The sequence below is a fragment of the Paramormyrops kingsleyae genome, chromosome 1, assembly GCF_048594095.1.
Source record: "Paramormyrops kingsleyae isolate MSU_618 chromosome 1, PKINGS_0.4, whole genome shotgun sequence".
Taxonomy (NCBI): domain Eukaryota; kingdom Metazoa; phylum Chordata; class Actinopteri; order Osteoglossiformes; family Mormyridae; genus Paramormyrops; species Paramormyrops kingsleyae.
Genome location: NC_132797.1, coordinates 41,416,769 through 41,439,156, shown reverse-complemented (window position 1 = coordinate 41,439,156; position 22,388 = coordinate 41,416,769). Strand labels below are relative to the sequence as shown.

Below are 22,388 nucleotides of genomic sequence, written 5' to 3'. Positions count from 1 at the left end.
ACTTACTTTTGCCAGTTGAATGGCTATTATGAATGCAATATGTCCTAATGCTTAGTTTCAAGCTTATATATACAGTCAGTCCAGCTACAATGTGACTAAGGCATTCCTGAAAAAACTTGCATTCACTAAAATCACTGACTAAAATGCACATATCCAATGGAAAAAAATAGGGTTAGGGGAATACGACTCCAAAACTAAAAACGTAACTTACACCAAATGAAATGAATTAAATAATAAAACCAGTGGCCAATAATGTAATGAAATGTATTTCAAATAAGAAATAATGAGACATTACTAATTATATTATAAACATCTCTTATAGGTCTTGTGAGTCTCACGAGAATTTCCTAATAACCGCTCAACAGAATGTGCTGAACTCATTAGATTTGGGAGTACTTATGACCGAAATGACACATTATGAACCACTTGCTGTATTTTCTGACACCACTAGATGGTGGTCTTGGTTTACTTTGGGGCATGGTTTAAGCCAGGGGTGTCAAACTGCAGTCCTGGGGGGCCGGAGCCCTGTGTAGCTTAGTTCTTTCCCTGTTCCACCACAAATGATTCAGCTCAACAGCTATGTGGTAATTAGCACAAGAAGTTGAATCAGGTGTGTTAAACGAGGGGAAACTCAACAATGTGCAGGGCTCCGGCCCTCCAGGACTGGAGTCTGACACCTGTGGTTTAAGCCCTTTTTTTTTAACAGAGAGCACCATGTAGTGGGGTCAGAAAATACAGCAAATGGTTCATGAAGTGTCGTTTTGGCCATCATGCATTTATGGGGAGTGATGGCCCAGAGCCACCATGCGACTGGGCATGAGCACAGGACCAACACAATGGATTATGGTATGTGGAGGGGCAAAGAAGGAAATATGGCTACAGGCAGTCTATGAAAAGCAAAGGTAAGAGAATTTAAAAAAAAAACCTTCACTGTTTTTATATTATAATTTGTCAAATATTTTTAGACATTGAATCAGACATCAGAATTGTTCACTTAGCTGTTTTTGTGTGCAAGTAGTGTTTCACGCTTTGCATTTCGCATAGTGATTTTCTCTCCGACAGAATATCGTGCAAGTACAAATGCGATTCCCTGTTGTATTACACTTGTATTGATACTAATATATCGATCACGTTAGGACAGATTTGTGGTGTGATATCACACACTGTAGCAGGAGTGACTATAAAGAAATATAACAAAAAATAAATGAAATGTTGGCATAACAAAACATCTTACAAAGGTAAATGAAACTCTCCTTGATATTTTGGAGGGATTACAATAAACTTAGGGTTTCCCTAAAGACATACAATGTACTGTATTTAAAAAATGTAAACATAAAGGCATTCCCCAAATCCCAGCCATTACATTGTTTGGTATTACATTGTTTGATATTACAAGTCCACCTTACTGAGGAAACCAACTAAGTACCTAAGGCTGGCAAAAAAAACAAGGAAACACATGGTTGATTGCTGGTTTATTCAATTCTGTAACGATCAGAAAGATAATGTAGCATTCTTAAAGCTCTTGTGTTCTCATAATGCAGAGAGAGGTGCATTAAGGGCTACCACCAAATCTTTTATTAGCATCTAATTTTTGAACTAGTCTCTTCAATGAAATCTATGAGAAGCAGGAGATTTCTGATTTCCGGAGTGGTTTAGCCTGCAGACTGCTACACATTGGATTTCTCCTCTCGTCTGAAGAGCGAGTGTGATATCTATTTGAGCTGCCCATTTGTGACATGTCATGAGAAGTTGTGCTTTGATGCCAAGCAGCATGCACAGGGCATAAGGAGAAGCCCTGCTAGGATCCAGCATTGTCATGAGTGAGAATTGCATCGGTTGGGACGTGCATGGAAGAATGGGTTTATAAGGAAATGGGGTGTTTCCTTTAAAGGTTTACAGGGACTAGGCAGGGACAAGGTCAACACAATACAGTGGAGCAGGGGGAAAAGGAGACATAAAAATTTAACTTGGCTTGTGCACTGGGGGAAGATATATACTGAGACTCCCGTCAGGACAGGCATCCGGGACTGGCTGGGTTTACTGGGGCCAAAAAAGAACAGAGCATATCAGTTTACACTCCTATTCATGAACAAGGGACAGGTGGAGTGAATCAACACAAACAAACCTTGTCACCTAAATCTCCCTCCCAAGACGGCCCCCCTACCCCTCACCCGTTCTCACACTGTGTTTCTATTTTAATTGAATACCCTACCTACTGTATTTTTCCTCATGTCCTTTGTGCAAAGTGAACCATCCAAGTGAATAACTCTTTCTGGCAACAAAAATATACTAAAAATTAAAAAGGAGGGCCTCGATAGCGAATTGCAAAGTTGTTAGGGCAAGTGGTCCTGGAAGAAACACGACTTCAGACTGAATCACTAATTGTGCTTTTACCCAGTGCACTGAGGTACGAGTTGCACACATTCATACATTTGTAAGAATCAAGTGCAATGAGAAAATCCAGAGGCGGGACGCAGAGTTGTCTGATGGTCTGCCAAAAATGAAGAATTATCCCTTGGTTATATTTAAGGAGCCAGAAGTATTGTCCGGACATCCCCCACTGCAGTGAACAGTCAGTCACATACTGTACAATTATCTCATTCACGGGGCACTACTAATACTTTTCTCCAGGGGGTACACCACTCATCACCCACCATGCATCTGTGAGAGTTCTTGTCCAAACGAAAGCCTGATTAATGGCTGAACTGCTATCCCAGAATGAGACTGTTGGTGGAGTGCTTGCACAAATTGCAGCCTTCTAAAAAAATAAAAATAAAACATAAATAGCTTGCCGTTGTTCAAGAAAGCTGACCTACACTGCTTAACAGTAAATCCTAGCAAAAAGGGCTTGTTTAGCGAGTTTGTTCTCATTTCAAAGGGAAACCTCAGGATGAAGGGCAGACTGATTTTTGCTAAATGTCACCCTCGCCACAGGCTGGCTCCTCCCACTCAGCACGGACGTCCATCTGCACTGTAATACTTTGCATTATGATTAATATCCCTGGATGAATGTGATTAAAATGGGAGCAGAAAGCTGTAGCTGACAGTGCACTGTGCACCTGTGTCCTTGTAGCTAGGCTCAGCTGATTAGGGGATGGGGCGGTATATCCCCTCAGAGCAGATTTTGGTGGCAGCTGGATGGGACCCCAAGCGTTTGTGACAGCCTGCCACTGCACCTGGTCACCTGGGGCAGGAAGAAACTCAGCCAACATCAGGCTGCAGCAGGCAAGCTTGGTACTCCAGGAAACCAGATCCTTTACACAGAACAGTTAAGGAGGGCCCTGTTTTTGCTTGCTGTCACATTACTATGAAACAAAATAGCCAAACAATTTCCTTTGGGATAATAAAAGTCTACAGATTCTGACTGAAATTGCTTATCTGACTGCTGTCCCTTGTACCCTCTCCTAACCATGACCCTGACAAGATTAATGTATTTAAAGAGGGATGAATGAATGGATGGATGGATTACTGGTCTGAAATGTATCCGTTCCATCTAAACCAAGCATAAACTAACAATTCATTATTTTGTTTATATCAACAGACCTTCTGGCTTTGACAGCTAATCTTGTCAACTGGTTACCAAACCCAATAATAACCCTCTCAGTGAGTCTCTACAATGTCTATATCTTATAATCTTAAGGGGGATATCCAGTTCCTGGATGGCTTTACCCATGAAAAACAACTGTAATGCGGGGCTTTGGAAGAGCCTTTCATCCCCACAAGAAGGAGGAAATTCCCAACATCACTGAGAAATTCATCAGCTGGCAAAAAGCAACAGGATGAAGGCCTAGTAGGACCAACATAACAGAAAGACAAAGATTGCTCCCTAACAATAAGCAAACAAAGAAACAAACAAAGAAACAAACAAACAAATAATAGCTTTCCTTCATTCTTTATTACATTCTAAGACTGATGTGTTAATACCTGAGTTGTTAAAAGTTAATGCTCTGAAGGATGCCTGTTAAAGTTGAAAACAGTATAACAAAACCAATGCTTACTTACTGTATATGACAGAATATTCCCTGATTCAAGTGAAATCACAATTTGTAAAACACAAAGAAGCATACAATGTTATTGATGGAGACTGGAGGTTAGAGATGCCTTCTGTACTAAATGGCAGGTTACCAGAATAAACGGATGCCTCAGAGTACAAAGGGGGGCATGTATTGATCGCCGGAATTTTTCCGTCCGTGTGGAATGCACTCAAGTTTCTTGATCAACTTAAGTGCTCCACAATCTGTCTCCAGTTTCAGCCCAATCAACGGTACAAAGTGACAAAAACTAAAACATTTCTTTGTCCTGTATTCTGGACATGATTTCACAGGCACACTTTGGTCTAGTACACCAGAGAGATTAAACATGCATTATTTCTTCCGGTAGCGTAAATAATAACTTAGTTTGCCATTTTGGATTATTGCTTTGATCATAGGGTGCACTTATTTTTTTAATATGAACACCACCAAGACTATGGGAACCATACTCATCCATAATAAAATTTTGCTCAGTCTTTTCATGTAGAATAACAACTTCTGATTTTACCCGAAGGTTGAAATTAGGACCTACGTACCTCAGTGATAAGGGTAGTCAGTAGTTTAATGGTTAGTTACACAGGAATTGTTACCTGTGAGTCACTGGGAATAACATTTGCTGATTGTTGTAGATGTAACATGCACTCCCTTTGCAAGCACCCAGCTGCAAAGGCATGGCCACACAAGTCACAGTCAAAAAAATAAAAAATAAAGTTATATTCAAAATTCATAATTAAATGGATTGCTCCATGCGATGCGATGCGAATCAACGTGGCACTGAGTTCACACCATCCTCCTAAATGTATTAAAGCCTTCTAAATGGCACAGAGTGAAAAACCTGGTGTGCAATTGCCCAAGAAATGAATAGCCAAGATAATTAAATTACTGTGGATAGTACAAGGAGAAACACAGATTATATACTGTGTGACAAGCTCTGGACTGTCAATTCTAAAGGGCCAGGTTTTCACAATAAAAATTAGCCATTACAATTCCAGACGGGTATTAATGGTGCTTTCATGTGCCGGATAAATTTTGTATGTAACAGGGGAAACACAGACCAAAGACGAGATATTAGCTAAGGAAATCTTATAAGGTTCCAGTAAGCCTGCAAAATGGAATGTTATGTAAAACTGCTGTCACTACATCCTAATATCTTAATAATACCTCTTTCAAACTGCAGATGGGAAAATGCAATTTCTGTTCGCTACAATTCTATGTCTCTGGATGACTCTGAAAAGGCGACATGCTTCGGCTCCCTAAGTTATGCTGCAGTCTTTCATTTTATGTGTAAAAAGCATGTCCAATTTATCTTTCGGGGCAGCCATCTTAAAACAAATAGGGAGAAACAAAAGGCCTTATTCAGTACCTTTGTTTGAAGAAAATGTATAATTTACATTTTTCAGCAACACATACCTCTAAGACTAATAAGCTTTAATGGCATGGCAATTTCTAAGGAATGCCCTGAGGCTTGCTTTTAAAAGCAAAAGGGACAATGGGGTCATTTAAGCGAGAGTCACTAGGCTTGGATATGCCGTATAATTTAAAGTAAAATGTGCTTTTAAAGAAATGCACCTGCCTGAGATGATATGAAAAAAAAACAACAACCTGCAACACAAATGGCCCAGTGTGTACCTTATCTTTCATCTCCACAATAAATATTCGACGACGAAGGCAGCTGGGCAGGTGCATATTTCACCTGGAGAGATGCTCGGCACAGAGCAGTCTTATTAAAACAGGCGAAAACAGCGAGAGGCTCATTTTAATCTGCAGTTTAAGCCTTTGTAATTGGGACATCAGGGATCACAGTCTCCAGTGGTGACTGCATTTCTGTGCCTACTTATTATTACTATTATTATTATTTTCCATACTGGTTGAGCAGTACCATACTGGAACTGCCAATGTTAAAATTATCCCCAAAGGGTAAGGAGCCGCAATGCCCTCTAAATTAAGTATGAAAAGCCAGAGCAGAAAATAGGTCCAGACAGCTGGCAACTTTGTTTTACATTGCTTAACAAAAAATGTTGACAAGATCTTTGAAATAGTAACTATAGTTAATAGTTATTTTTTTTGAAAATGTAATGACTGATACAGACTCTGAGTTTTCTGAATTTTTAGTCATTGTCCCAAAAACAAGAAAATTGTCTGTCACTATTAGGCCAGTAATTTACAGATCTGGATTACCAAAATACACATTGTTATTAAATCATAATTTTCAATGTGTTGACAAAACTGAATTTACAGAATTTAGTGCTGAATAGAAGTCCACGTTTGGAGGGATGTATGAAGTGGTGTCAGAACTCTTGAAATTTATATATATGTGTGTGTGTGTGTATTTTTTTGGATCACGTATCTACTAAAATATTAACATAATACATAACAATAAAATGATCCCATCCAGGCTGTATGCCAGCTTTCTGCCTAGTTCTGCCTGAGATAGACTCCAGGCCATGACCAGAATAAGTGGCTAAAATATGAATGGATGGAGGGATGGATGGAAGTTACTACAATGGTGTTGAGCCTGCTTCCCACAGAACCAAAAAGAATTGACAATGTTGAGGCCAAAGCCATTTGGAAGACAAAAGGTTAAAGTACATTTTAAAGACCAGTTTTCAGAACTTCAAGGTGATTCTCACTCTAGCATTAATTAACTGTTGGTGACAGGGTCGTATCTAGAAATTCAAAATTCGTATCTAGTAACAAAAGGTCACTTTGCCCATCCCCACACCACCCTTTCCCACCCAATTTAAGTTTTACATATTCAAGAGGCCCTGTCAATGCTGGGCCCCCTGAATCTGCTGAGTATCCATGTCCCTCCGACAACCCTTCTTGGTGAGTAATACAGGCAAAGAAAAAGACCCCTGAGTTGAGTGAAAAGCATGTTCATACCAGCCTCCCTTCTGTAACTGGAGAATACTTTCATGGATATTTAGTGTGCTGCTAATTGCTTCCAACCATTTTCTATGTACACAAAACCAATTTTGGGTGTGCCGTTTAGGTATTATGTCTTAATTATGTTGTGCTTATACTGGAAATTGTCATTCCCCACTCGTCCGATCCTCCCGTGTGCCACACCCCCTCATCTACCTCGTGTGGAGTCCCTGTGTTTACCAGCTGTTTCCTGTTGCTGTCATTAGTTCAATGTATTTAAGTTCACGTTTAAGTTTGTTTCCCCAGTCCGGTCATTGTATTGTCAATCTGCATTTGCTGCCTGTTTGCTTGCCTTCCCTTCAATTAAACCCCATATTTTCCCGAATTCCTGGCGTCCTGCTCCTCTTTCTGCGCTCCGTGCCCCAGCAGTACGTGACAGAATGAAGCGGAGGTGCGAGCCAACGTGCGGCAGATGAGGGCAGGAGCGGCTGCGACGATGATCAGGAGAGTATACCTGTACAGCGGTGTGCATCTCCCTCTGTCCAGGCAGCCTGAACTCCCTGTCGGCCCCACTACGCCGGCTCGCTGAAGGAAGAAGTGGAAGACTCACGGAGGGGCGGATCCCTCTGGGAATTCCCCTCAGCCTGATGCAGGTCCTGCTTGCTTCCCCGTGGTCCTTAAAGGGGCTTACCCCATGGTGCTTGACCATGCGGTATTCATCACGCCTATTCTCACTGCGCAGGCTCCTGAGACGTCCCTCCTCCTCCTGCCTGTCCCAGAGGTGAACCTCCCGGTAGCCTCGCATTCCCTTGCCCCAGTCCCCGTAGCCCGTGCTTTTATGGGCAAAAGCTTGGCCCGTAAAGGTGTCAGGGCTAAGGAAGACGCGATTCCCCGGATCCCCAAGTTTCCCAAGAAAGGGGCGTCAGCTCCACTCCCCATGGTTCCCACATCCGAGGCTCGTCTGCCCACAGCTTCGCCATCGTCTGTGCCTGAGACCCTGGCCAGACGGTTCTTTACACTCCAGGGTTTTTATTGGTTACGCCCGGACCTGAGGCACAATCCCTGGCTGCAGTCACTTCCCCCGAAGCTCCTGCACCACCCTCCGTGGTTCCTGTCGCGACGGCTCCTGCACCGCCCTTCAAGGTTCCGGTCCCGGCGGCTCCTGCACTGCCCTCTGAGGTTCTGGTCCCGGGCGGCTCCTGCACCTCCCTCTGCGGTTCCGGTCCTGGCAGCTGATGCGCTGCCGGCTCCTGAGGTTGCAGTCCCCGTGATGCCCGCTCCTGAGGTTTCAGTCCCCGTGGTGCCTGCTCCTGAGGTTCCAGTCCCCGTGGTGCCCGCTTCTGAGGTTCCAGTCCCCGTGGTGCCGATGTGCCGCCCTGTGAGGTTCCTGTCCTGGCGGCGCACACTCCGCCCTGCGAGATTTCCATCCCGGCGGCCGATGCGCTTCCCTCCGATGCTCCAGTCCCGACGGCCGATGCTCCACCCTGCAAGGTTCCAGTCTTGGCAGATGACACTCCACCCCCAGCGGTTCCCACGCTGGCGGCTGACGCACCACCCCCCAAGGTTCCCACGCTGCCGGCTGATGCGCCACCCCCAGAGGTTCCTGTGCCGCTGGTTCCTGCTCTAGCCCCTGAGGTTCCTGCTCCAGTGCCCAAGGTTCCCGCACCCGTGGTTCCTGCTCTGGTGCCTGAGGTTCCTGCTCCGGTGCCCTGGTTCCTAAACCTCCAGCTGCAGCCCCCCCGGTTCCTGAACCTCCAGCTGCAGCTCCCCCTGGCTCCTGACCCTCTGGCAGCAGCTCCCCTGGCTCCTGACGCAGCCCCCCTGGATCCAGACCCCCCGGCGGCAATCCCCCAAGGTCCTGCCCCCCTGGTTCCCGATCCTCAGGTTCCAGTCCCCCGGGTTCCAGTCACCCTTGTTCCTGACCTTGCTCACGTGTCCCTGGCTTCCGTTGGCCCCAGTCCCTGTCCCTGAGGAGGTCCCGGATGGCCTGACCACCGCTCCTACTTCCTTAGTGGAGCTGGAGGAGCTCGAATGGGACCCCTCGGGGATAACCCTGACTGTCCCGGTACACCCCTCCGGTGGAGCACCCCAGTCGTCGCCTCATCGTGGCGGATCTTGGCTGGGCTCCTGTCTCTCGGTCTCCAGGAGAGGGAGAAGACACAGACGTCAGGCTCGCCTTTGTTCCCTCAGGCTTCAGCTCTACGGTTGCCTGCGGGTCCTCCAGTTCCTGATCGGCGATGGCCTGCGATTCCCCAGGCTTCGGCTCGGCGGTCGCCCTCGGCTTCACCTGTGGCACCTCGTTGGCCGGCGGAGGCCCAGCCTCCGGCACATCACGATCACCTGCAGGTCCCCCGCCTGTGATTCATCGGTCGCCTGCACCTGAATCAACTGTGGCTGCACCTCTGCTTGCCGCAGCTACGGTTCCTTCCTCCGCTCCGCCACTGTCCCCTTCACCTTTCTCCTTGCCTTCTCTTCCAGCCCCTTCACTTTCCTCCTCGCCACCTACAACGTCCCCTTCAGTTCCTGCTCCGGCCTCGCAGTCACCTGCTGCCCCTGCAGCTTCTGCATCACAGATGCCGGGGGTCCCTCCAGCTCTCTGTCTGCGCTCCGTGCCCCAGGAGTACGTCACAAAATTTTTATCAATAATTGTTTTTTTAATTTTTATCAGTGGAGAAATTAATACAGATGAAGAGATATTACATTGTACATATTGGTAAATTAATTATAGTATTGTTGATATTATATTATTGCTGTAAAAAGACCCCAATCACAATATCTTTATATATATATATATATATATATATATGTAAAAATTAAGATTACACATTTTTTCCACAATCCTTGTTAGGACAGGAGTATGTGAAACCCAGGTTTGTTCTGATCATCACTCAGTTGGTTTAATGATCCAAAGTTTGGCAACATGATTCCTGGCAGTGTGAATTAACTCCATTTTCACTATAGGGATAATGAACACCTCTGCTGTCCTTTGAAACTGAGTTATGACAATGAAACGTCAGGTTCCAGAGAGGGTGTAACCTTTTAATTAAGATGCCAGGCAGACTGAGCAGATCCTGCTGTTATTTATCCACAAACAGACTGCCGTTAGCAGTGAGGGGAAGGATGATTAGAGCTCTCTTCTGGTGATGAGAAGAAATATGCAACAGGTATTAAAGATTTGATCTGTGTTTTGAGCCATCCTTACAGGGCAGTACAATATAGAGGGACCCAGTCATTAACAAAAGCCCAATTAGATCCAGCCGTTCTTTTCAATCACACTTAAAGGAAACAAGAGGCACCATAACCACTGGAACAGAGTTAAAACCCAATATCTAAGTGCGTCAATAACAAAGTAAAGGACCTTTTTAATAACTGGGTAAAAATTACAAGAGCAAAATATGAGGCACATCAAGCAAAGACATGTTAGCTACATCATTCTGCGAACATATTACTTACTGAACACCTATCAGGGGATGTTCTGAAAAATCTCATTCAGCCTACGGTGATAAACATGCTGTGGTACTACATCTGTGCATGTTGTCTTTTTTAAACAGATATAAAAATACTTAAGCAAACAGGGTTAAAGTGGAAGAATATTTGTAGATGTCTCTATGTGCCAAAATTCCTGTCTTGTCAAATATAGAGCACACAATGGCACTATTGAGATCTGAAGCTTTTTGAGTGACAGAAACTACATCTCCTCTTCCTTGGATCGTCTGCATGGCTCAGTGAACAAAAAAGCTTGTGTTTCTGTATATTCATTTAGCATTGATATTTTAGCCAGCTCAAAGCATATTATTGTTTACCGTCTGAATCTGTGCTGTTTATTGTTTAATAAAAATAATGGAATGGAAAAAAAAACTTTTGACTGGATGATAATATAAGATGATCAAGTGCCTGGAATAATCATTATACTTTTGTATCATATTTCTGCATAATAAATGTGTCAGTTCACCCATGTCAGCCTGCTGCAGGCTACAAGGTTTAGTCTGACTGACCAAGGCATAGAGGCATTGCAGTAAAAGAAAAATATCTTCGGATCATTATTGCATTCTGAAATATATATAATTGAATTCATTGCAAAGCATTAGCATTAGGGCCAGAGATTAGTAAAATTCCCAAAGACATGCTTGAGATTATATACAGGCCCTTCAAACTTAAATTACAGATTCGGAAAGCAACCAAACACTCTGAGGTAAACAGCCTTACCACACATGAATTATGATGCATCACACCAATTTACCCAGAGAACCTAGAATTAGAACTTCAGTGTTTACATTAGTGACCTCAAATACAGCTTTCATAGTCCCAGCTATGTTGTCTGGGTAATTATGACTAATTTTAATAGGGCTTATGCAAACTGGATCTTAAGGTTGGTCACTGGTAAACTCTTTAACATTCTAAACACCCATGATTTCATTAATAAAACTACAAAATGTTGCTCCATTTCTAAAAGGGAAATTTGGAATGACCTCACTAAACTCATGTAAGCAAAGTATCACAGCAAAAAGGATAATTGAGCCAAATGCATCTCCGCTAAATGAAAATGACGAATTTATTACCACAGCAATCAGTATAAGCACCCCTATTGCTTCCCAAGAAGATGGTACCCGCTTTTCTGATTTATTGTTGCCTAGTTACAATTATGTGCTTTATTTCCCCTCCTCTCTGACCCTGTCCTTCTCTTGAGAGGCTCTATCATATCATCTCTCGACTAGATTATCCTCTGAGTCTTCTTTGTAGGACCCATCCTCTCTTGTCAAGGAAATACAGAAGGGCAAGAGGCTTTACAGATCATGCCGATTTGTACTTTTTAATCAAGACGGACCACCTTCAAGGCAGATGGTCTGGAATCATTTAAGGCCTTGTGTAGGAGATCCCAGCTCTAAGATCTTTACTGAGAATGCAAGATCAGTTAATTCAAACTTACATATAGGGGTTGTTATTACTACAACTATTACTATTTTCTTCTTCTTATTATTATTATTATTATTAGTAGTAATAGTATATTGCAGTCACTCAGAGAGTAGTATTGTTTTCACACACATTTGGTCTGGATATTTTGGCTTCTACCCACAGTGCAAAGTCAGAATCTGTGATTGTCTATGTGACCCTAATGTCCCATGCCTTGAACCCTCTGCTGTAGGGTCATGGGGACCTCATAATGGATAAGAGAGGTAGATCCTGCTTAACGAATCTGCTTGAGTTCTTTGAGGAAGCTACAAGTGAAATTGATCACAAAAAGGCCTATGATGTGATTTACTTAGATTTCCAGAAAGCCTTTGATGTTGTCCCCCACAAACGGCTCTTGTTAAAGCTTGAAGCTGCAGGAATTTTAGGAACTGTGGCAGCTTGGATCAAAAACTGGCTAACTGATAGGAAGCAGCGAGTAGTTATTAGAGGCACTATGTCACAGTGGGCCTCCGTTTATAGTGGGGTACCGCAGGGTTCAATTTTAGGACCACTATTGTTCCTAATTTACATTAATGATATTGACACGAATACATACAGTAAACTGGTTAAATTTGCAGACGACACCAAGGTGGGCGGGGTAGCAGATACTAATCTAGCAGCAGAGAGGCTCCAACGGGATCTGGATTTAATTAGCGAATGGGCTGATACTTGGCAGATGAAATTTAACACAGATAAATGTAAGGTAATCCATGCAGGGAGCAGAAATATACAGTACAGATATTTTATGGGTTCCACTGAAATAAAGGTAGCTGATTACGAGAAAGATCTCGGTATGTATGTTGATGCTTCCATGTCCCACTCTCGCCAATGTGGGGAAGCAATAAAAAAGGCGAACAGAATGTTGGGTTATATCTCTAGATGTGTGGAGTTTAAGTCAAGGGAGGTGATGTTACACTTATATAATTCCTTGGTAAGACCCCACCTAGAATACTGTGTGCAGGTTTGGTCACCATACCTCAAGAAGGACATTGCTGCCTTAGAAAAGGTGCAACGAAGAGCTACGAGAATGATTCCTGGTCTTAGAGGAATGTCTTACGAGGAGAGGTTATCGGAACTGAATCTGTTCAGCCTTGAGCAAAGGAGACTAAGGGGGGATATGATTCAGGTCTATAAGATTCTAACGGGTCTGGATGCCGTTCAGCCAAATGACTATTTCAATATTAGTCTAAATACTAGAACTTGTGGCCATAAGTGGAAATTAGCGGGAGAACATTTTAAAACAAATTTGAGGAAGCACTTCTTTACACAGCGTGTAGTCAGAGTATGGAATAGTCTTCCTGCTATTGTAGTGGAAGCTAAAACCATGGGTTCCTTTAAATCAGAGCTAGATAAGATTTTAACAACTCTGAGCTATTAGCTAAGTTCTCCCCAAACGAGCTTGATGGGCCGAATGGCCTCCTCTCGTTTGTAAATTTCTTATGTTCTTATGTTCTTAAGTGGTTTGAAGACTGAAGGATGGATGGTATCAGTAGTAGTAGCAGCAATGTAGCAGTAGTAATAGGAGTAGTACTGGTTATTATATTTGCAGCAGGGTATAGAAAACAAAATGTTTGAAATACCCATGAAAGGGGTCAACAAGAAACACTTCTGAAGACATTTAAGAAATTGTTCTTCATTTTGCTTCTAGGCTTCAATTACTTTGAATCTATTACAGTGGTCCAAAAATGTTCAGACTCCAGGGGATCAACTTGCATCCAGTTAAACCAATAATTCCTGACTCACTGTCATAAACCATGTCTTCATTTACAATGGTTAAAAAAGAACCAAATTTATTACAATTTAGGAGCAAAAGGAGTAGTATATGCATACATGTGTGTTGTATAGCGCCTATATAGAGTTATAAATAGTAATGTGACCCATATACACACACACACATTTTATTATTCCAACATATATCATTTCCATAAAGTAACAGCTGTCAGCACATGTGAAAGCTGCTTAGCCATACGAGCCGGCTGTCTTTACACTTTTACCTCCATGTGACTCCCCTGTCGTGAGGGTTCAGTCTGAGTGGAGAGGGACTCGGTGACCCCATACCAAGCACGAGTGGGCCTGCATGAGAGTGCATGCGCCTCCCCACTGAGAAGGCCCTGTTAGCATGTCAGTGCCACCCTTCCTGAAATGCTGGCTCTGGGGCTCCCTTTCTTGTGTTCTCCGTGAGTCGCCACCACCTCAGTGCACAAGTCATTTCAATGCAAATGGGGCATAAAGTAATAAGGGCCCCGAGGGCTGGCATCAACGGGAGACATTACCCCAGCAAAAGGGACAGAGCCTGTCTCTTAATGAGGAAAACACCACATAGACAGGCCCTTCCGAGTCCGGGAGCCCATTAGCTTTTCCGCTGAAGGCATCAGCATGCAGGCCACAGCAACTTCAAATCCAAAACATAGTCACACAAAGACACACGCACATACACATACACACGCATACAGGCACGCAATTATATCTTTGTGGGGACTCTCCATTCATTTCTATGGGGAACATACCAACAAGGAGTACAACAAGACGACCTTAACCCCTACACAGCCCTAACCTTAACCATAAGTTATCAAACAAAATGCAAGACTTTTGGCATTTTTAGTTCCTTGATTGAATGCAGATCTTTGTGGGGACCTGGAAAATGGTCCCCACAACGTCAAAATAACAGGTTTTTATTACATTATGGGGGACATTTGGTCCCCATAATGTAATATAAACATAATCCACAAACACACACACGCACACACACACCCTTGCTCACAGGACGTTCCTCAGATTCATCCTTCAAGTGCCTCATCACTCATATTGCTGACCAGTAATGTTTTGTTACTAGTATATTTATTTCGACAAATTACGTTTCAGGGAGACACCACCTTTTAGCTGTTAAAGGTTAAAGTTAATACATTTCAAGTATATGAGCTTATGAAATTCTTTTTCTCCACCTTATTGGATTTTGAGGGGAGTGGCAGAGGTCACTCATAAAGAATCAGTGCTTACAGCCCTGACTGGTTGATGCCCTCGCAAACTCCATGATGGTATATGTTTCTATATAAAAAAACAAATATTACACAGTATGGAGTAAGAGTTGACTCATAATAAAGCCTTCCTTTTTTGTCCCACTCCCCTCAGAATGTTTCCTGTAATAACACAGATGACAGATGGGTGACAAGGCATTCTGCCAAAATTGACAAGGTATCATGATAATCTCTCCCTTAGCATCGCAGTGACTGCAGCTCAACATGTTCGGGTCTCAGGAGGGAGCTCAGGCAATCGCAGGCGGATCAGCACAGTGTTTCCCAACGCAAAGGAGCTCAGACTGTGAAGCGACATGAATCACATTTTAAACCTAAGAAGGCAATTAAATAGGAAAACTCATTGCAAGACACAAATAAAAAAAGAACAAGACACTCTGCCCTAATGAGATTTCAGGTGTCCAAAAATTAATTAAATACTGCTTTTTGCAAGACTAATCTGTTTATGCAACATTCATTATACACCGTTAAAATTCTTCCTCCCATGTTTCTTATTTCCCCCTTCCCTGCAAAGACAAGAATATATGGGTTATGTTATCTAATCAGTATTCATAATAGCTTAGCAATTAGAAACCACATAATTACACTTCGGCAGTCCCTTAAAGTAAAGTGTTCAACAAGTATTGACTGAAAAAGAGGCGCACATTAAATAACTGCATAAGTACACTTTGCATTGCTTTAAAGGTATAAATCAATTTGAAGCAGACACACACAAGCAAAAGCGTTTTATAATAGGTTGCCAAATAAAAATAATTACCATCTCATTTCCATTTATGGTCTTTTACTACACCCTGACATATTTTAACTCAAAACTCAAACAACGAGATAAGACTATGCCCACATAACTCTAAGTCCTGTGGTCCTGTAGTTATTTATAAGAAGCAAACAAATTAAAAAAAATAATAATAAAAAAGTTGGGTTTTTTTTTGGGGGGGGGGGGGGTGTAATAACAATAGGGACTATTGAGCATTTGGCATTGAATTGTGTCATAGGTGAGGAAATATAATTTTTATATAATTTTCAGTTTTGTGTTATCATACAAAAAAATATAGCACACACAGACACCCTGAGTATCACAGGAAGGAAAGGAATAATAGCAATACATCAAGGCCCTTAAATGGGATGGGAATCTGTTAGCCTACTCAGAATGGAATGGGTCTCATTACCGTTCTTTTGGGACAAAATAATTTATTTTTATTCACAACACTTAATTAGTTGATGCAGCTAAAAAAGTGCTGAACTATTGTTTATAATTTTTAGCCCCGTGCATCTAGAACAGTCTTGTCATTATTAGTGAAAACAGGTCCCATGCTTGCAAGCATATACTATATCAGTGTTAGAGGCTGGAAAGAAGCAAAGTTAGAGCTTCATAGAGCAGCTTTTTATTTGTTAAGGAAACAAACTACTTCCCTTGAAATCAATTTAATTGTAAAATTTAATTAAGTAAAATGCCCATTCTCATGTGCTCTTTTTTTAGAATAGAGACGAACAGTAAAATAGAAATTACACCCTAAAGCATTTAGTGCTTTTCATTGAGTGTTAACCTTAAGGTAATAGAATTGCCACTCTGTTGCACCATACCTTTTAAAAGCAAGGTATCAAACCAGACCAGATGTGAACTTGAATGACAAATGTATTAAAGAAGATTATTCAAACCCCTGTTTCTTTGTTTGTTTGTTTTTTTGTAATTATTATTTTTTCCTCCTGAAACAATAAGGAGTCGTATTTTATTCCAAATCAGTTATTGTGGGGACACATTTTTCTTTCTTTTTTTCCTATCAACTCACAATTGTTGAAATTGCAGTGTTAACCATTATATTAGGCTGCAGTTCAGGTGTTCATTCTTTTTATTTTATTGTTTATTTTTTTAATGTAACACTATGTAAACCTGAAATTTAGACAACAAATGGGTCTTTTGATCATTTTCAAACTTCATTCACACTCTTTTTAGACGTTCTGGGTGGAAGAATTTTGATGGATGCTAACTGGTTAAATCATATGATTTATTGTAATCCATGAAACATAAATATTATATAAGGTTACTGGGTGGTGTTGTGTAGTCAAAGTAGTCTGTAAACTTTCACACAGGTCTTCATCCATGAACATAAGTATAATGGAAAACACTAAATATGTTTTATATGTAACAGAAAAACTTTTTCAATAAAAGGAAACTTTTTTTTGGAGTTTGGACTTTATTTGCATTGCCGTGCACTGTAAAGTTAATTGCCCATTTTATAATTTGTTTCTTTAATAATTTGTTTGGAATGTCATTAATAATTTTTTGCCAGTCTCTCGCTTTTTCAATCTACCCACATGTCATTAGCTACTGTACACTGATTGCTGTTTACATCAACAATATTGATGGTGTATGACATTGATTCGCCTGAGGTACCTAATGAAGGTAAACCTGACTAATTTATACAATTTCATTTACATTTTTGCACATTTATATGCTTGCCAGTTTCAAAAGATTCACTGATTCTTGATTCATCGGTTTCTTAGTACCGTAACTGCCTTTCAATCCCTGCAAATTGTTTCCATAGTTTTGGGATATACCGCCTGAATCTATAATTCTGCAATTAACAACAAAACAATAACAACAACAACAACAATAATAATAAAACACCCAAAATGCTAAAATAATGCATTATAATATGAACATATATTCTAAGACAGTTCTGAAATGAAACAGTTTATACCATACTGCTTAATTGTACTGCATATACTGTAAAAAGCTGTAAATAATAGAAAAAAATCTCTGATCAGTAGTTTAAAAGAGTACTAGAAATGGAAGTCAAGCAGAGGCGGTTTCTGTAGTATCAAATGGCATTCCCTTCATGCTTTCGACCTCGACAAAGCAACGCCGTCTTTCATTCTCAAAGGTATTGTATGACAGGAGAAAATCATCTCATGCGTGCAGCCTCTAATGAATGCATTCCAGGATTAGGTTTGTGCTGCAGGCAAATCCTTGCATCAATTAATCATCAATTAATATAAAAGCCTCTAATTTAGTTCTGCTTAATTAATACACAGCTCCTAATTTGGGAAGTTTAATTAATCAATTCTAAAATAGCTCCCCATGTGGCAAAGCTGCAACATTACAAAGTATGTGTGTGTCTGACGGTGTGTGTGTGTGTGTGTGTGGCGGGGGGGGGGGGGGGGGTTGTTACATGCAAATCAGTATGGAAAGCAAGGGAGTGCATGTCCTTTCAGAATGGTGAATTTATTATAATCATTACAATAAAAGGTGAAAATATCGTCTTTCAAATACAGAATTTAAAAGATAAGATAACGAGAGCTGGGAGTCTTAGCTACACAATTCACTGTGACTGTAGTACTTTGATCAGTGTTCCATCAAGCTGGTCATGCTCAAAGACACAAGAATAATAATCTGAAAGAATTAAACCACGGGTTGCCTTTCCTCCAAAGAAATAATGCATAGTGGCATCCCAGTTCTAGTTACAGAAGTTTGTTATCTTAGGAAGCTCTCAACTGAAGATCGACTGAGACCTTAGTTTGCTCATGTATACAGCTGACTGTTTTGAGGCAGCTGAATTGAGGCAGCTGAATTGAGGCAGCTGAATTGAGGCAGGCTTCTTGCTCCAGATTCCCACCACAGTTCTTTTCTTTTTCCTGGACTGAGTGCTAACCTGTATGTTCAGATGATCTATTTCAAATTATGCAAGCAATTTTGCTTGCATAATTGTTGTGTAACTCACCAGTAGTACAGTGCCAATAGATTGCTTATACTTATTTGTATACACTGTTATTTTACAGGAACACTGCACATAGGTTTATGAACAATTCAGTCTGAAGGTAATATTAACATTAGATGTAGTCAAATAAACATGAACCTTGGAAATACTGCCAAAAAAGAATGCAAATTCACCTGACCCCACACTACAATGCATATTAGCAGACTGTGGACCTAGGATTGAGGTAAGTGGTTAATTATTCTTTCTATTAAACAAATTGCTTGTAAACAAACAAACAAACGTGCAGTTATTGGCTCTGGCAGGCCAAGGGTATGGCTTTAAGGGTAAGACTGTAGGATTAGGCTTCCTTCTCCAGAAGCTCTCACTGAATGCAACCACTGTCTTTTCTCCAAAGGGAACATATGCAAAAATAAATTAATAAATAATCAGTTTTGCATATGCCATACAGAGACCAGAATGTGTCCTGCTTCTCTGCTTGCCAAGGCCACAAAATCCAGAATCAGTATATTTCTTAGAAGCCAAATACCAACCAAAGCCAGTGAAAAGTGCTTTGCCAGATAGAGGGAAAGCTAAAAACTTCCTCATTAAGTTCCCACTGCAATGGAACAGACATGACCAAGGGGATTCCTGTCTTGCCTGTGGAGAGGCTATGTTTCGGCTAGCTGGCTGCCCTACGTTCGGTGTTTTGCATGCATATAGCATTTCCCTTATCAAGGTTTTACCCCTAAATATCACGCAGCCTACTCCAAGCCATTTTGTCCTACTTCACATGGACAATTAAATGGGTACACTTTGAAAATATGGAACATATGGGTTCCTCTAATTAGCCAATTTCTCTTGCCAGTACATTTGTCTTACCTAATACCCAATGAAAATCTGCCACAGCAATGAATGTTAACCATAAAATTTCCTTTTACAAAAATCAACAGTTATATTGCACCATTTAACGGTGCCATCAGTCTATAACCTTTTTAACTTTTTTTTTTTTTGGTACACTGTGGATAATTTCTGACACCTTTGATACATAATATAAGTTTACAAAATTTGTTGTAGAGTATTTCTTACTTTATCTTATTATCTTTGCAGCTGATGTATGTTAAATATTATCTCAGGCATGGTTAATGTGTCTGCACTTGGCAATATAGGTAACAATAATTATTATTATATCAGACAACTGTTATTTTTACATGCTACCTAGATAGTGCAGTAAGTAATTTTCCGTGTTCATTTACAAAAGGTTTGCTTGGCTAGACTAAATGGAATCGCTAAAAATGAAATCATAACTGTTTATTTTGGTGGCGACTTCGGTGCACAAAGACAAAAGCGCGGGGGACAAGAAGGTATGAGGTGAATGGTCAGGAAAAGAGAAGGGAAAACAAAAATGGGAAAGAAAACATGGGCAGAAACAATGAGTGGGGGGAGGGATGAGAATTGCAGGAAACTGGAAAAAAAATACGATGACTTTCCAAAGGAACTTGTGGGCCGGAATGGGAATGACCACTTACCCTGCTCAAGGGTTTGAGGTTTAGCTAAGGTTGCCTTCATCTTGAGGGCCTCCTTGTTGGACATGTCACAACAGGAACCTTTGTTTGTGTCTTGGTCACTATCGGCCTGGTCGCTGTCACCATGCCCGCTGTCCCTCAGGCTTGCCCGCTCTGGGTCCTTGAAGGTAGAGCTGCTAAAATATAAAAAATAAAAGTATGGAACCAGGGAATCTGCACCTCTGGGCCCAATTCTGAACAGCATCGTCTGCGGAGGAAAACACTAACTTGAGTAGCAAATACAATGCTTGAGCAAGTTATTTAATGGCCCTTACCTTTGAACAAACTGCTGCCTGCTGCCCATGTAATTGGGCTCTGGTGGAAAATTATCTGTCTGTGAAGGAGAAAGGAGAAAATTTACGTATCGCATGTCTCAGAAGGATCTCCTGCCGTGTGGCAAGATTTCCTAACGGAGAAATGGTTAATTGTCTGATAGCCCCCATTAACATTCCTGATTGTGTTGCACGAAGAAACACAGGAGATATCAAATGTTTTAAGATGGAAATTGTGGATTCAAAAGCCTGTGGTCTTAGTTTGGTTTATACTTTGCATGAGCTGATGTAATTACGTTTCAGTAGGTGTAAGGAATAGACGGCTTGCATATACATCTGTGCCTTAATTATTGGACATTCCTTGGAAATGTAGCCGCCAAGAAAGTAAAGAAAGCTCTCAGACACTGTAGCATAACAGAAATGGTGTGAACGTATCAGACATCAGCACAGCAAGACACCTAGCAGAAAAAAAAATGGATTTCATTCACCATTTTTGCACTGATAATAAGGAAAAGCTTTCATGCTGCTTCTTGTGATTTAACAGTTGATGTCAAATGAATTCTTGCCGAATCAGTCATCAGTACATCTCTACTCTGGGAATATCACCATTTATTTTCGGAAACAATGTTAACTATTGGACCTCACGAAGAAAATTAAACCAAATATCCCATACAGATATTATTTTGAATATTGTTGCAATTAATTGTTCCTTTTGGTCAGTGTTTCTCAACCCAGCCGCTTGGGGATCCCAGAATGATCCATGGTTTTGCTCCCTCCCATCTCCCTACTGGAGCAAAACTGTGCACTGTCTGGGGGTCCCTGAGCACCAGGTTGAGAAGTAGTGTCATTGCCTCACACCTCGGTTGGCAGTTCGAATCTCGCCTCCACTTTCTATGTTCTCCCTGAGTCCTGTGGGTTTCCTACCGGTACTCTGATTTCCTCTCACAATCCCAAAATATTCAGTAATGCTAACGGCTGTCACTAAATTTCCCATAGTATGTGCGTGCACCCCATTGGGGGTGTACCCCACGTTCGTGTCCTGTGCTGCCTGGAATAGACTCCAGGCCCCCTGTGACCTTGAGAAAGATATGCTGTTAGAAGAAGGATCAGTAGATGCTATAAGAAGCACTCAGAAATATACAGGGATACGCACCAAGGACTGAAAGTGTTCAGAGTAGGCGGTAAGTGTTAATGTGGGGCCCATTTGGTCTTTGGCTAGGAGAATGCTGAGGGATCATACTCTGCCCTCAAAGACACTTCAGGACATCATAAATAGTACATAAAGATGGAGACATGTGAAAGTTGGGACCATAGAAATCTGTGCACCTTTATATGCTTATGTATAAAACCAGCTTGCAAGCATTTCTTAAAAGTGAATGGAATCCCAAATATTTTATTGTCAGCTTCAATTAATGTTACTCTAAATGCCTCAGGATGGTATTTAAACATAGCCTTCAAAACATTATCGACATCAGTGAATAATGTCATCTCTGGTCATTATTATTAAACTTTAAAGTCTAAACAGGGAATCCCATTTAAAATTTTCCCTAAAATGTAGGCTGCTGTGTGAATTCATAATTAAAAAACAAGGCTTGTAACAGAAGGTTGCAGGCTAAAATCCAGGAAGGTTAATGTACTGCCGTTTTTGATGTACTGTTCTCTAGCCTAGGAATAAGGACGTAACCTTGTCTCAGTAAACACCCAGCTGTATACATGAGCAAAATGCAAATAAACAAGTCATAAAGAATGCACTACACAGGGGTGAGGGACATTCTGTGATGTTAACCCAGAACCTTGTATAACAGCATTTAGCCAGAGTTTCAGCTTCGCTTTGTGCCTCGTGTCACGGCACTCTGTGCTGGTCCTCTGGAAATGTCAGCTGCATGACCGCTAACCCAGCGTAACGGGACCATGCGGGGGCGCACCGTTAGAACCTTTTCTTCATGCTGTTGCTGTGGTCACATAAGGAGCACAACCTACC

At 41.5% G+C, this 22,388-nt stretch overlaps 1 protein-coding gene across 5 annotated transcripts in view; it reads right to left on the bottom strand.

The window, feature by feature from the left end:
- LOC111855590 (protocadherin-17-like) overlaps window positions 1-22,388 on the bottom strand; it is a 45,487-nt gene that overhangs the window by 4,378 nt on the left and 18,721 nt on the right. For all 5 annotated transcript variants that reach the window (XM_023834757.1, XM_023834759.1, XM_023834756.1 and 2 more), the window contains 2 exons: window positions 20,411-20,469; window positions 20,100-20,272 (listed from right to left, as the gene is read on the bottom strand). In XM_023834757.1, the coding sequence (XP_023690525.1) occupies window positions 20,100-20,272; window positions 20,411-20,469 (232 nt within the window). The remainder of the gene's footprint in view (window positions 1-20,099; window positions 20,273-20,410; window positions 20,470-22,388) is intronic.